At 49.8% G+C, this 12043-nt stretch overlaps 1 protein-coding gene across 1 annotated transcript; it reads left to right on the forward strand.

The window, feature by feature from the left end:
* The first annotated feature begins 1749 nt into the window (after positions 1–1749).
* Positions 1750–2704, forward strand: LOC127297105 (F-box protein SNE). Its single transcript, XM_051327369.2, has one exon. The coding sequence runs from the start codon at positions 1917–1919 to the stop codon at positions 2454–2456; it is 540 nt and encodes a 179-aa protein (XP_051183329.1). The 5' UTR covers positions 1750–1916; the 3' UTR covers positions 2457–2704.
* The last annotated feature ends 9339 nt before the right edge of the window (positions 2705–12043 follow it).

Here is a 12043-nt window from a genome sequence, read left to right on the forward strand (position 1 = left end):
AAGCTACATATAGCTCTTTGTTTTCAAAAAATCAAAATCATAGTTTTAAGTTTCACGGGCCGATGGAAGTCTGGAAACTTCGGCCCTGTACAAGCTTTGCACCCTTGGCGACGAGGCTAGTGCCCATGCCAACTTCGTCTAGCAGAGTTTCGCGCCGTCGAAAGTGCAAGTGTTCGCCTGGCTGCTCGTTCGGGGCCGCATACAATGCCGCTCCAATCTCTTCCGCAAAGGAATCCTGGATGTGGCGAGCAGCGGGTGCCCCATCTGCTCCGCGCCGCTCGAAACCCCGAGCCACATCATGTTTGGCTGCGGGTTTGCTCGTGGCTTCTGGAGCTCCATGGGCGCTGCCGTCGAAGCTGACTTCCACGTCTCCAGCTCCGGTGACTGTGCCCTCTTGGTCGCCGTCCCTGCCACCACTTCTAACACGCTCTGTCAACTTTGCCTCTGGCGCCTCTGGAAGAACAGAAACGAGGTCGTCTTCCAGGGCCTCCCTCCATCGCTCTCTCGCCTGCAAAAACACTGCAGAGATGATGTTGTTCTTTGGCGTGCTCGGCTGCCGATGGCTCAGCGCTGCGACGTCGATCTCTGGCTCACCTTCTTCCTGCCTGAGCGGCCGTAGGTCGTTTCCCTTGTCTTTTTGTTTTGGTTTTGTTCCTTGAGCTCACCTCCTCGCGTTGGGTGCAAAGCTCCCTCTTAAACCCCCCTGTATTGCTGCTGCTTGTACCACGGGGATTTCACCCCCGATCTTCAGATGAAATGATAAATTCAGGCGAGAGCTTTTGCTCTCCCCGGTGAACACTCAAAAAAAATCTGAAAAAATCCTGGATGTAGACAATAATAAAATCTACAAACGTGCAAAAATCTCAATATGAAATTCTTTATATTGTAGACTACACAAAAATGACAAAATCTGACAGATTTTATAGTTTTGAAATGTGCATTATTCACTATTTCCAGATCTACATATTTTTCATTTTTGTGTAGCCTAAAGTACTAAGAATTTCACGTTAAGATTTTACATGTTTGTAGATTTCATCATTGGTTACATCTTAGATTTTTTTTAATTTTTTTAAAACTTAAAAATATAATTTCTGATTCTTTAGAAATAAAGAGCTACATGTAGCTCGGCCTCTATTTATCCACTCTTGGTGTTTACCTGCCTATCAACCGCCGTGATGTTGGGCGAATTGGCAACATCATTCGCGCCGGCCGGCCTGACCAAGCTACAGTGGCACAAACCCACCGGCCATACTTGCAAGTCGAGCGGTGGAGTAGACGAACGTGGTGCGCCGCTGTGCGAGTGTCTCCTTCACACCCTCGTCCCGTCCCGAGGTGGACGAGAGGGAAGGGAACACGAAGGCTAGTTAGTTGTTTAATTAGGGGTGCGGAGTCGCACGCACGCAGGGGCTAGGACGTCGCGCGCATCTCCACGTACGCCGCTTGGCACCTCCCGCTTGGCCCCGTCTCCTCCTTCACTCGCCACACCAGATGCCCCTCGCCTCGCCCTCGCGACGACACACGCAAGAACTCTGTCTCAACCTCCCTGCCGGCTGCCGGTGCTCGGAGCCACCTTCGGATTCTTTGCTTTACGGTGACTCCGTAAAATTAAATATGCGGGTGACTGCGGGGTGTGTGATCGATCAAGAAGAGCTCACACTCATCAGGCCTCAAGCTTCCATGGCCACTGCCATTATTGGTTCCAAGAAGGCTTTAATCGCCTTTTTGCATCTCGCCCGGCCCCGCAGACACGAGCAACATACCAGAGCACTAGAGCAGGGTCAAAACCCCGTCTCCTATCACCCGCCCCCCTATATATACGCCCTACACCCGTCTACCCATCACCTCTCTCACTCCCGTTTCGCTCCCTCTCATACCAAGAAACCCAAGGCGCCGGCGTGCACGGCCAGTCCCATCCCATGTGTATGGGAGGACCTCCCGCGCCGCCACGGCAGGAGGAGAACGAGCCGGTGCTAGAGGTGCGCGTGCAGCTGCTTGGCGGCGGCGGCGCGCACAACATCAACGACAACGCCGATATCCTCTCGGAGATCCTGGCACGCCTCGACGGCCGCTCGCTGGCCGCCGCCGCTGGCGTCTGCCGCCTCTGGGCCGCCGTGTCGCGCCGGGACGCCGTCTGGGAGGAGCTCTGCCTTCGCCACGTGGGCCCGGCGTCCGGCCCCGCCGCGGCGGGCCACGCCACCCGCACCGTCGTGGCCGCGCTCGGTGGCTACCGCCGGCTCTACCGCCTCTGCCTTGGCCCGGCGCTCGACCGGCTCGGCCGCGCCGGCGCACTCGCCCACGCGCAGGCGCGGGAACGCCTCTCGCTCTCCTTGTCTCTGTCGCTCTTCTCCATCGACTGCTACGAGCGCCTGGGCGGCGCGGGCGGGGGAGGTGCAGCCGGCAGGCAGCAACCACCGTCGTCGCTGCTCTTCCTCTGCAAGCCCGTGGACGTGTCCTGATCAACGGCCACGCGCGCCATTCCATCGCACGCCTCCTCCCACTCATGCATTCAACACCGGCCGTGCGAACCATCCGACCGCCGTACGTCACGTCCCTGGCCGGAGGTCAACATAATCAGTCGTTGAGTTTACCCATTTTCAGCACGCGCAGTAAGGATTATTACTACTATTAGTTAATTAACTCATTTTAAGCATTTCAAGCTGTACCTGAGGCCCATTGAATATGGAAATAAACTAGTGATTCTTTCCTTCTCGGTGTTTTTGAACGTTCCTGCGTGTATGCTTGGGCCTTGTCTGCGTCCTCTTGGCGACATGCTGTTTCTCGGCACTCGCCTTGTACCGCTCCCCGTGTTGTTGCTTCGGCCGGATGCTTGCGTGCAAGTCGCGCATGTGATCACCCATCCGTCGCCTTCTGCTTACTCCTCCTCTCGCGGAGTACTTACGTGCTGCTAATTATAGCCTCGCTGACCGCGCTTCCTCTTGCGGTTGCTGTCGAGAGATCTACCAGTGATCGACGGTGATGGTGCCTAGCTGATGACAGGCGTCGCACGCCTAGCTTCGTTTGCCGCAAGAGGCAAGTAGCAACTTGTTGCTTCTACCGGATACTGCCCGTGCCGAGCTTCCGGGGACCGGCGCTGAAATGGACTACACGCGTTGGGCGTTTCAGTGGATAGCTCCTAGATATTAGGGCATCTCCAGATGCATTTCGGACGTCCGAAATATTTGCGGGCATCCGTTTGCGTCACCTGGCGGACGCGGAAATGGTCGTGCGTCCGTTTGCGTCTGGGGTTGGCTCCAGCGGGGCGACTTATTTTCGGCGCAGGCCAGAATTCAAAAAAGATGAAATAGCGTCGACTTTGCACGAAAATACAGCCGCAAATTGAGGGCTGAAACAAGTTCATCACACTTTGCAGCTCGTACGGCGCAAAGTGGAGCAAAAGGGGCACAACAAGGCCTAAACAGCAATAAAAAAAAGTCCAAAAGAAGGCCAAGGTGCTGGGCGCATGGCGCCGGCGATCAGGCGTCTCGCGCGCGGATTTCGGCGCGCCTCTTCATGAACCATGCCTGGTGTCGTCGTCGACGCCGCTCAAGTCGGTAAGCATGATCCTTGTGTCTTCTGCACGTAATTTGGTCTCGCCGTCTGCCTTTTTGGCCTCGATGTCCAGCCTTTGGACATCGAGGACCTCCTTGGCGAGGTTCTGGTAGATGGCAGATGCGGCCTCTTTTTCCAGACGCCTCTTCTCGTCCCTAGCAGCCATGGTGGCACGGTTGTCGGCCATTATCTTCTCCATGCTCTGCGTGAACGCAATGGCCTGCGCCTCCCGGACAAGATCGGTCTTGCTAGCCTTATGGCCTCGTGGACGACGTGGAAGGGCTGGACGGCCTTGATCGTCGTCTTCACCGTCGAGGTTGATCGCTGTCCCATTCCTCACAGCTTCGTTGTAGGTCGCAAAGCTTGTCATCCACTTGTTGTTGTTCTTGAGCAGGTCCCAGCAATGGATCATATGGTAGCCCTTCTTATGCGTCGACTTGAACTTCTCCAAGGCGCGGGATACCTGCAATCATAGCCGCCAATGATGTACAATCAATGATGCAAATTGTGTAGAATGATGATGGTTGTATCGTGTTTACCACTGTCAGGACGCCAGTGCCGCTTACGGGGTTGTTAATAGCATGTTCGACCACCGAGCAGAACCTGTTTGTCTCTTGTTTGATGTAGTTCCATCTTTTCCGGAGGGACTCTTCCGTCCGAGGGCCGGTGATATGGTAGGGCGGGTGCATCCTCGTCTCGTTGTACTGCTGCAAGACCTTGGCCCAATAGACCTTGCCCTTTTGCTGGGCGCCATTGATACAATCATGGGTCGTTGCCAGCCACGCTTCACACAAACACTTATCCTCATCGTCGACGAAGCCTTGTGTCCTCAAGCTCTTGCCCTTCTTCTTCATCGCAATGTCCGTGGGAATAGGTTGTGTTGGCGCGTCGTCGAAGTCGTCGACGGACACGGGTGTTGGCTGCGTCTGCTGGGTGGCGAACAGCCGTGCGGTGTCGATGTCCTCCGCATCTTGCGTTGGTGGCCAGTCATCATGCGCGCCTGTCCCGGCCCGATCATCGCGAACGAAGCCGCCGCCGTAGATAATTTCCTGGATGTCTGAATCATGGCGGTCCTTCCAATAGTCCTACGAACGACCGGACATCAGACGCATGATACACGGCACTCGCACACATTGGACAGAGCTCACGTACCGGGTCGTCCATCGTCGGGGCAGGCTTTGCCATTTCGTCGAACAGGATGCGGGGCTGCGGCATGCTCTCCTCCGGCACCTGGCGCGTCTTCTGTGTCGCGCCCGGGCAGGAGTCACCGCTTCTAGGCGTCCGGTTGAGGTCGGGAACCGCCGCCCCGGTCAACTTCACCGACGGCAAGCCGGAGGCGAACCGAGACGCCGCGTGGCCCTGCAAGGGAGCTGGAGTTCCAGGGCGAAGCTGGGAACTTACCGAGCTCACCGACGAGGCCAGAGGCGCGATGCCGGCCAACCCCTCTTTCTTGACGAGCATGTAGCCCTCCGCTAAGCTCGGATGGAGGGCTACTTGCGCGACGCCGGCTTTGATTCGCATCCGCCAGCCTCGCCGGTTGGCGGCCGCGGCAGTCTTGATCTTCTGGTTCTTGCGCCGCCCGCGACGCTTCGCGACCTCCACGATTTTCTCCTCCGCGGAGAGCACCTTCTTTGCCGCCTTCGGCTTTGTCTCCCGGCCGCCGCCGGTGGCGGCCCGCTTTGCTTCCACCGGAGCTGCAACGTCCATTCTAGCTATGGCCGTGGCTACGGGGGAGTGTGGGGCGGCGGCGGGTGCGAGGGTTTTCTCCGCATCCATGGCGGTAGCTGCGGCGGCGAGGACGTCCATCGCTTCTGGACTGCTCGCGCCGGTCTAGTTTCCAATTTCGCGCGGGGGAATTGCTAGTGGCGGGAATAATATCGCCCTGCAGCCACTGACGCGCGGGTCCTGCGTCTTTTTCGGCGGACACTCGGCGCGACCGCCGAGCGTCCGCGGAGACGCAAACCTGGCGCATATTTGGGCCAGGTTTGCGTCTCCGCGGATGGCCCGGTTACTTTGCGTCGCCCCGCTGGAACAGGCCCCAGACGCATTTCCGCTCACGGCGGACGAAAACGGTCGCTCAGCGACCGTTTGCGTCGCGCCGCTGGAGATGCCCTTAGGCCAAAAGAAACAGCTATATAGTATAAGCACATATGGCTGCACTTCTACTATTAGGATAACGTGCTCAAAGTCACTGGAGGACGGGCGACCTCTTGAGCCGGCGGAGCAGCCCCTTACCTGCGCGGTTGGAGGGGGGTCGCGGGGTTCCCTCGGCCGCCGACGGTGCGTATTGGTCGATGGCGAAGCTTCTTGGGCGGCGGGCTGGCGATGGTGTAGCTGGTTGGCGGCAGGCGGCATGGTGGCGCACGGCGGTGCCCACCCAGCCCAAATCCAGGGCATTTGGGTTATCTAAGGCTAGGCGGGTTGGACCCGGGCGAAGCTGAGCTGTCTTCGGTGGGCGGGGGAGATGGCCTGAGCGAGGGATGGCTCGAGTGGTGGCACGTGTCCTGCAACATCCTCACGGGGCCTTCACGAGCATGGGCTAGGCGGGTTTGTGCTCGGTCGGGCTAGTAGGCATGGTGTGCGCCTTGCCGGCATCTCCGGCCGGGTAACTCCATAGGCGGTGGAGGTTGTTCCCCTCCAACATGGCCTCTACCTCGCTGTTTCGTGGTTTCGGGATCCTCCTTGCTCCCGCTGGCCACGGTTCGTTGGCCGCGGTAAGACGGCTATGATGTTTTAAGACCGTGGTGGCACACATTGGTAGGCGGTAGTTTGGTGGAGCACGATGGTGCGTCCGAGGCGGGGTTGCGAGGGTTGGGAGTAATCTCTGTCAGTCTAGCCGACACCGACATGGTGACGCCCGCGGGTGCCACCCTTCCTTCCTGAAGGGCGTTGGGTGAAGCCTTCCTCACGTGTCCTTGCACGTACCGGGGGAAACCCTAGGACCATTCCGGGGAGCAGTGTCGTCGTCGTCGCAATCCTTCTTGAAGGTGACGCGGCGCATGAGCGTGGTAGGAGCGTAGTGGGAATTCTCCGGAGCGCGCAGCGGCTGCAGGTCATCTTCGTTTTCGTCGATGCCACCATCTCGACTTTATTTCAGTTTTCTTTCTTTTTATGTTTTTTTTTGGGTCTGCTTGTGCTGATCCCCCAACATTTGTACCATGTGGTTTCTATAAAAATAGCGGTGCAAAAAGGCTATTTCAAGGAGGACTGTCACGGGGATAGAATTTGGCTCGCTGTCCGGCAGGCAAGCCCAATGTTCCAAGCAGCATACATAGTTTGAGCACAATTTGTTTGAAGTAAATTGATAAAATGAACTAATATTTAATAAAAACATATACAAGACCTGAGCATCATCTTGCCCTCTCCTAGTAATCCTCGTCGGAGTGGTAGTGGTGACAACGCATGGTCTCATGAGCATGTGATGACCCACAAGTATAGGGGATCGTAACAGTCTTCGAGGGAAGTAAAACCTAAATTTATTGATTCAACATAAGGGGAGACAAAGAATAGTTATAAGCCTTAACAACGGAGTTCTTAATTCAGCTGCACCTGGAAAAGCACTAGTAACAGGGATGATGTGAAAGCGGCAGTAATCTGAAAGCACTGGCAATAGTGACACAGTAGCAGTAACACAGAGGCAATGGCATCAGAAAATATTTCAGTGCGTAGTTGACTGTAGAGCAATGATGATGACAGAAAGACCGGTTTTTCAGCTATCTACACTAGTGGTAACTCTCCAAACAAATAACATTTGTTAGGTGAATAAATTACAGTTGGGCAATTGATAATTGTGAGGGCATGACAATGCATGCTATGATAAGATAAAGTTTACTGTAGTATTTAATTGGGCATTATAATATTATTCATAGACTGTAATCCAACTGCATCTATGGCTAATAATCCACCTTAAGGTTAGCATCCAAACCCCGTTTAGTATTAAGTTGCAAGCAACAGATTATTTCATTAAGTAAAGTGTGTAAAGTAAACAATAGAATTATCTTTCGATAAAGGATTGTTGTTTTCTCCCTAGTAGAAACATCACATCTAAAACCTTAGGAGTTATTGTCACTCTCCCAGATTACTAGAGGCATGAACCCACTACCGAGCATAAATAATCTCTCTTGGAGATACATGCAACTACTTGATCAGGTAAGCACAAGTACCGGAGAGCATGCAAGATCTTAAATAAACAATAGTATAATAACATGATGAACAATCTGATCACAATTCCACAATTTACCGGATCCCAACAAACAAAAGACCAGTTACATCATATGGATCTCAATCATGTAAGGCAGCTCATGAGACCATTGTACTGAAGTACATGGGAGAGAGAGAGAGTACCAAATAGCTAAAGTCAAGAACCCGTAGTCCATGGGGGAACTACTCATAAACCATCATTGAGTCGAAGTGGAGGCGGTGGAGTCGATGGAGATGGCTTCGGGGGTTAATCCCCGTCCCGGCAGGATGCCGGAACAGGAACTTCTGACCCCCAAAACTTGTGTTCGATGGTGTCAGAGTTGCAGAACTTTTCGAAAAATTTGACTCTGGTATTTAGGATTTTCGCGTCGAAGGCAATATATAGGCGGAAGGGCGAGGCCGGTGGGCGCCCGAGGGCCCCACACCACCCCTAGGCGTGGCTAGGGAGGGGGCCGCGCATAGGTATGGTGTGGCCGCCTCGGCGCCCTCATCCGTCTTGGGTTTGGAATCTGTCTTCGGGTCGGAAAAAATAGGAACTTTGGCTTTCGTTTCGTTCAATTCCGAGAATATTTCCTGTACAACTTTTTTGAAATACAAAAACAGCAGAAAAGGGAACTGACACTGTGGCATCTTGTCAATAGGTTGGTTCCCGAAAATGCATAAAATTGCCACGAAGTGTAAACGAAACATATAGAAATTGGTGTAAAACAAGCATGGAGCATCAAAAATTATATATACGTTTGCAACGTATCAGCATCCCCAAGCTTAACTCCTGCTCGTCCTCGAATACGTAAGTGATAACAAAAATAATTTTTTAGGTGACATGAAGCCTCACGCTGGGAATTTGGGTTACCCGAATTTTTCGGGTGGGGTCTTTCAGGTTTCCTGTTGTTCGGGTTTCTAATATCAGCACCCGATGTTTCCTCAAAATTTGTAAGACCCGACAAATCGGGTACCCGAAAAATCGGGTCCGGGTCCGGGTTTTCCCCGGTTCACCCGAACTGGAGCAGCATCTATAGAAGCTTCATCTGTAGATCTACAAGCAGAGGATGAGGAGATCGAGAGGTGGCTGGTGGCCGGCCGGAAAAGAGAAAGACGGCCGGCGCAGCGGATTGTCGAGGGGGCAGCTGGCGTAGCGCATTGTCGAGGAAGGAAACCAGAGTAGCGGCGCTGGTTGCTGCTCTCCGGCGGGACGCCGAGATGCGAAAATAGAAGGTCGGCACCTTCGTTGATGGGGACGAGCATGGGATACAGAGAGCGGCGGCGGCCAGGTCGCGATTTGGATCTCCTGGAGTGAGGCGGTTGTGCACTCGTGCGGTAGTTAGCCTTTTCGTTTTGAGATAGTGCGGTAGTTAGCTAGGTTTAGTGGTGGGTTGACCGGGGAGTGGCCTGATGCCTTTTGGGCTGCTTTGCTGTTGGGCTAGGCGCATGGCAGTGCAGGAGATTCGGCCCAAGTTCGGGCTGAACAGGTTGTTCGGGTCCCCGAGGCCTACACCCGATTTTGCTGAAATTAATTCGGGTTTCTACATTTGCCACCCGTGTTTTCGGGTTTCAGGTTATTCGGGTTTGGGTCCGGGTAGTTTGGGTTCGGGGCTCGGGTTTCGGGTTTTATGCCCACCTTGAATGAAGCCAACACAAGCTTGATCAAGTTATTGTAAAAGCATTGTGAGTTGGTATCAAAGTACTCTAAACATATGCATGATAGATATAATTCTAACAATAGAACTTAGTAACTATGTTACAATATGAGAAGTAACTCAAACAAAAGATCCTGGATAATAATGCAATGAAAGCAACTGTTTGTTTTTTAGCATAGATAAAACATAGCAAAGTGGTATCTAGCTTGTCCTTCATGGAATAGCAAAACATAAATACCAGGACACCTTTAAAGTTTAAAGGGTGACTAGATACAAGTAATTTGAGAACAAGCAATAACATAATCACGAATCAATCAATTATAAATTTTGGGACTATGCACATTATACTCAAAATGACAACTATGCTCTCTTAATTGATGCATAAAGTTAGAAGATGAAGACTCAACATAAAATTAAAAGAAATGACCTGCGAAGAGGGAAGCAAGATTACTCATGTGCTAGAACTTTTTTTATTTTGAATAGAGTAGAGGTATTGAAAATGTATTTTGAGAGGTATGTATGTCTATGTCAACGAATGGTATCAAATGATCTATCATCCTTTCATGTTTAATGGCTTCAAGAGCGGCTCCCATAAAGAGAACAATAAAGTTCATCTTCTCCTTTGTTTGAACAAGCTAAGTTCATGATTTCTCAAGTACATAGTGTTATGAGATTTTGATTATGCGTTCAATTTATATTTTAGTGGGCTGGGCACATGCTTGCCTTCTCTTTCTGCAATATTAGGGACTAGCACATTATGCATGCTAGTCAAAGTGTGAAGCCAAGATAAACATGAAAGAGACAATAAATCATTCAACACTCCCTCATGAGCTAAAACAGGAACAAAAAATAGACAATAATTTTTGAAGGTTTAAAGGTAGCACACAAGAAATTCACTTTGGAGTGGCGGTGAAATACCACATATAGGTAGGTATGGTGGACACAATTGGCAAACTTTGGTTTTTGGAAGTTGGACGCACGAGTAGAGCTCGTACTCAGTGCAAGTGAAGGCTAGTAATAGACTGGGAGCGACCAACTAAGAGAGCAATAATGACCATAATCATGCATAGCGACATAACATTATTAATCAAAGCATAAAGTGATATTACAAGTCAAAAACTAAATGATCATAGAGGCATAAGGTGATTGATTTGTAGTCATAACATGGTGTAAGCATGTGCCAAGTCAACCCGATTAAAGCATCAAAGGAGAATACCACAATATTATGCTTTTGTATGTTGGAAACAACACATGATTCTTTCAATGGCACATTAAACACTCTCAGCTATTTGAGACAAGTCATGCTACAACAATAACTACTAAGCATATAATTAAAATAACATCTTACATGACATGCTAAATTCTAAGCCACGATCTAAACAAGCTTCCTTTGGCACCACTATAAGCATGAAATATTTTACTCGTCTCCAACACCAATCAATTTATTTGAAAAAACTCTCGTAGATAATAATCAATAAAGGCCAGAGAGCCAATCATACCGAACTAAAGAAACTAACAAGCTCTAAACAAAATACGAGTGGAAAACAAGAACTAAACGCATTACTAGCAAAATAGAACACTCGCAGAACAATAAGAGTGAAAACTAGAGTGTTCTATTCAATGAAAACGGAGTGTGTCATTCTTCAAAACAAGTATGATGGGATCCAACCATATGCTACATAAAATAAAATAAAAACACAAATAAAGATGCTCCAAGAGCAACACATAGCATATGAAGCAATAAAAATATAGCGTCTTGAAAGATGACCTGCTATTTCTGTTGATGAAGAAGGGGATGCTTTGGGCATCCCCAAGGTTTTACGCTTGTACCTCATAGAAATTTCTTAGGGTGACATTGGCATCCCCAAGCTTGAGCTTTGGTCCATCCTTCATCTCACATCATTCTTCTCTCCCTACACTTGAAAACTTCTTTCATACAAAATTTCGCACAATTCTCATTAGCAGCATTAGTGCAATTAAAATAATAAATCCACTTTGGTTCAGTTCTAACGCAATTAAAACATCCATTAAAATATTATCTATTGTAGAAACTTCTTTTAAAATCCTTTTCTCTCAAAAGAAGTCAAAACAAAAAAAATTAAGAGTGCAAATAGTGGCACAAATCTGTCAAAACAGAACAACAGGTGAAGATCGATTTTTTAGAAAATCCTCTGTTGCTCAAATCGAAAATGCAAAACTAATGAAAGTTATATAATAACACGGGGCATAAGCTCAAAAATTGTTAGATCAATCCGACGTTCTGGCTTGGAATACGATTTTTTTGGTGACAACACATAATCTGTTTCCGGACAGCAACTTCCCCAAATTTTACCTTCTTCCTATTAGAGGATATCCTTGTCACAAAAACAAAATAAAAATAATAAGGAGATGTTATTACAGAAGTAACAACTTCCAAGACTCAACAAAAGAAAAATTACAGAAATAAAACAATAGGTTGTCTCCCATAAGCGCTTTTCTTTAATCCCTTTTAGCTAGGCTTGAAGTTTTAATGATGCTCTCATGAAAATAGAAAATGAAGCAAAATGAGCATCAAATAGAAAATTCAAAACATATTTAAGTCTAACCCACTATGCATAGGAATCTTGTACGCAAATAAATTCACAAAGAACAAAGTGACAAGCATAGGAAGATAAAAT

The sequence above is a fragment of the Lolium perenne genome, chromosome 4, assembly GCF_019359855.2.
Source record: "Lolium perenne isolate Kyuss_39 chromosome 4, Kyuss_2.0, whole genome shotgun sequence".
Classification (NCBI taxonomy): domain Eukaryota; kingdom Viridiplantae; phylum Streptophyta; class Magnoliopsida; order Poales; family Poaceae; genus Lolium; species Lolium perenne.

Bases quoted from the DNA above. Each gene is read 5' to 3' on its own strand.
- LOC127297105 (XM_051327369.2), top strand. From the start codon at position 1,917: ATGTGTATGGGAGGACCTCCCGCGCCGCCACGGCAGGAGGAGAACGAG.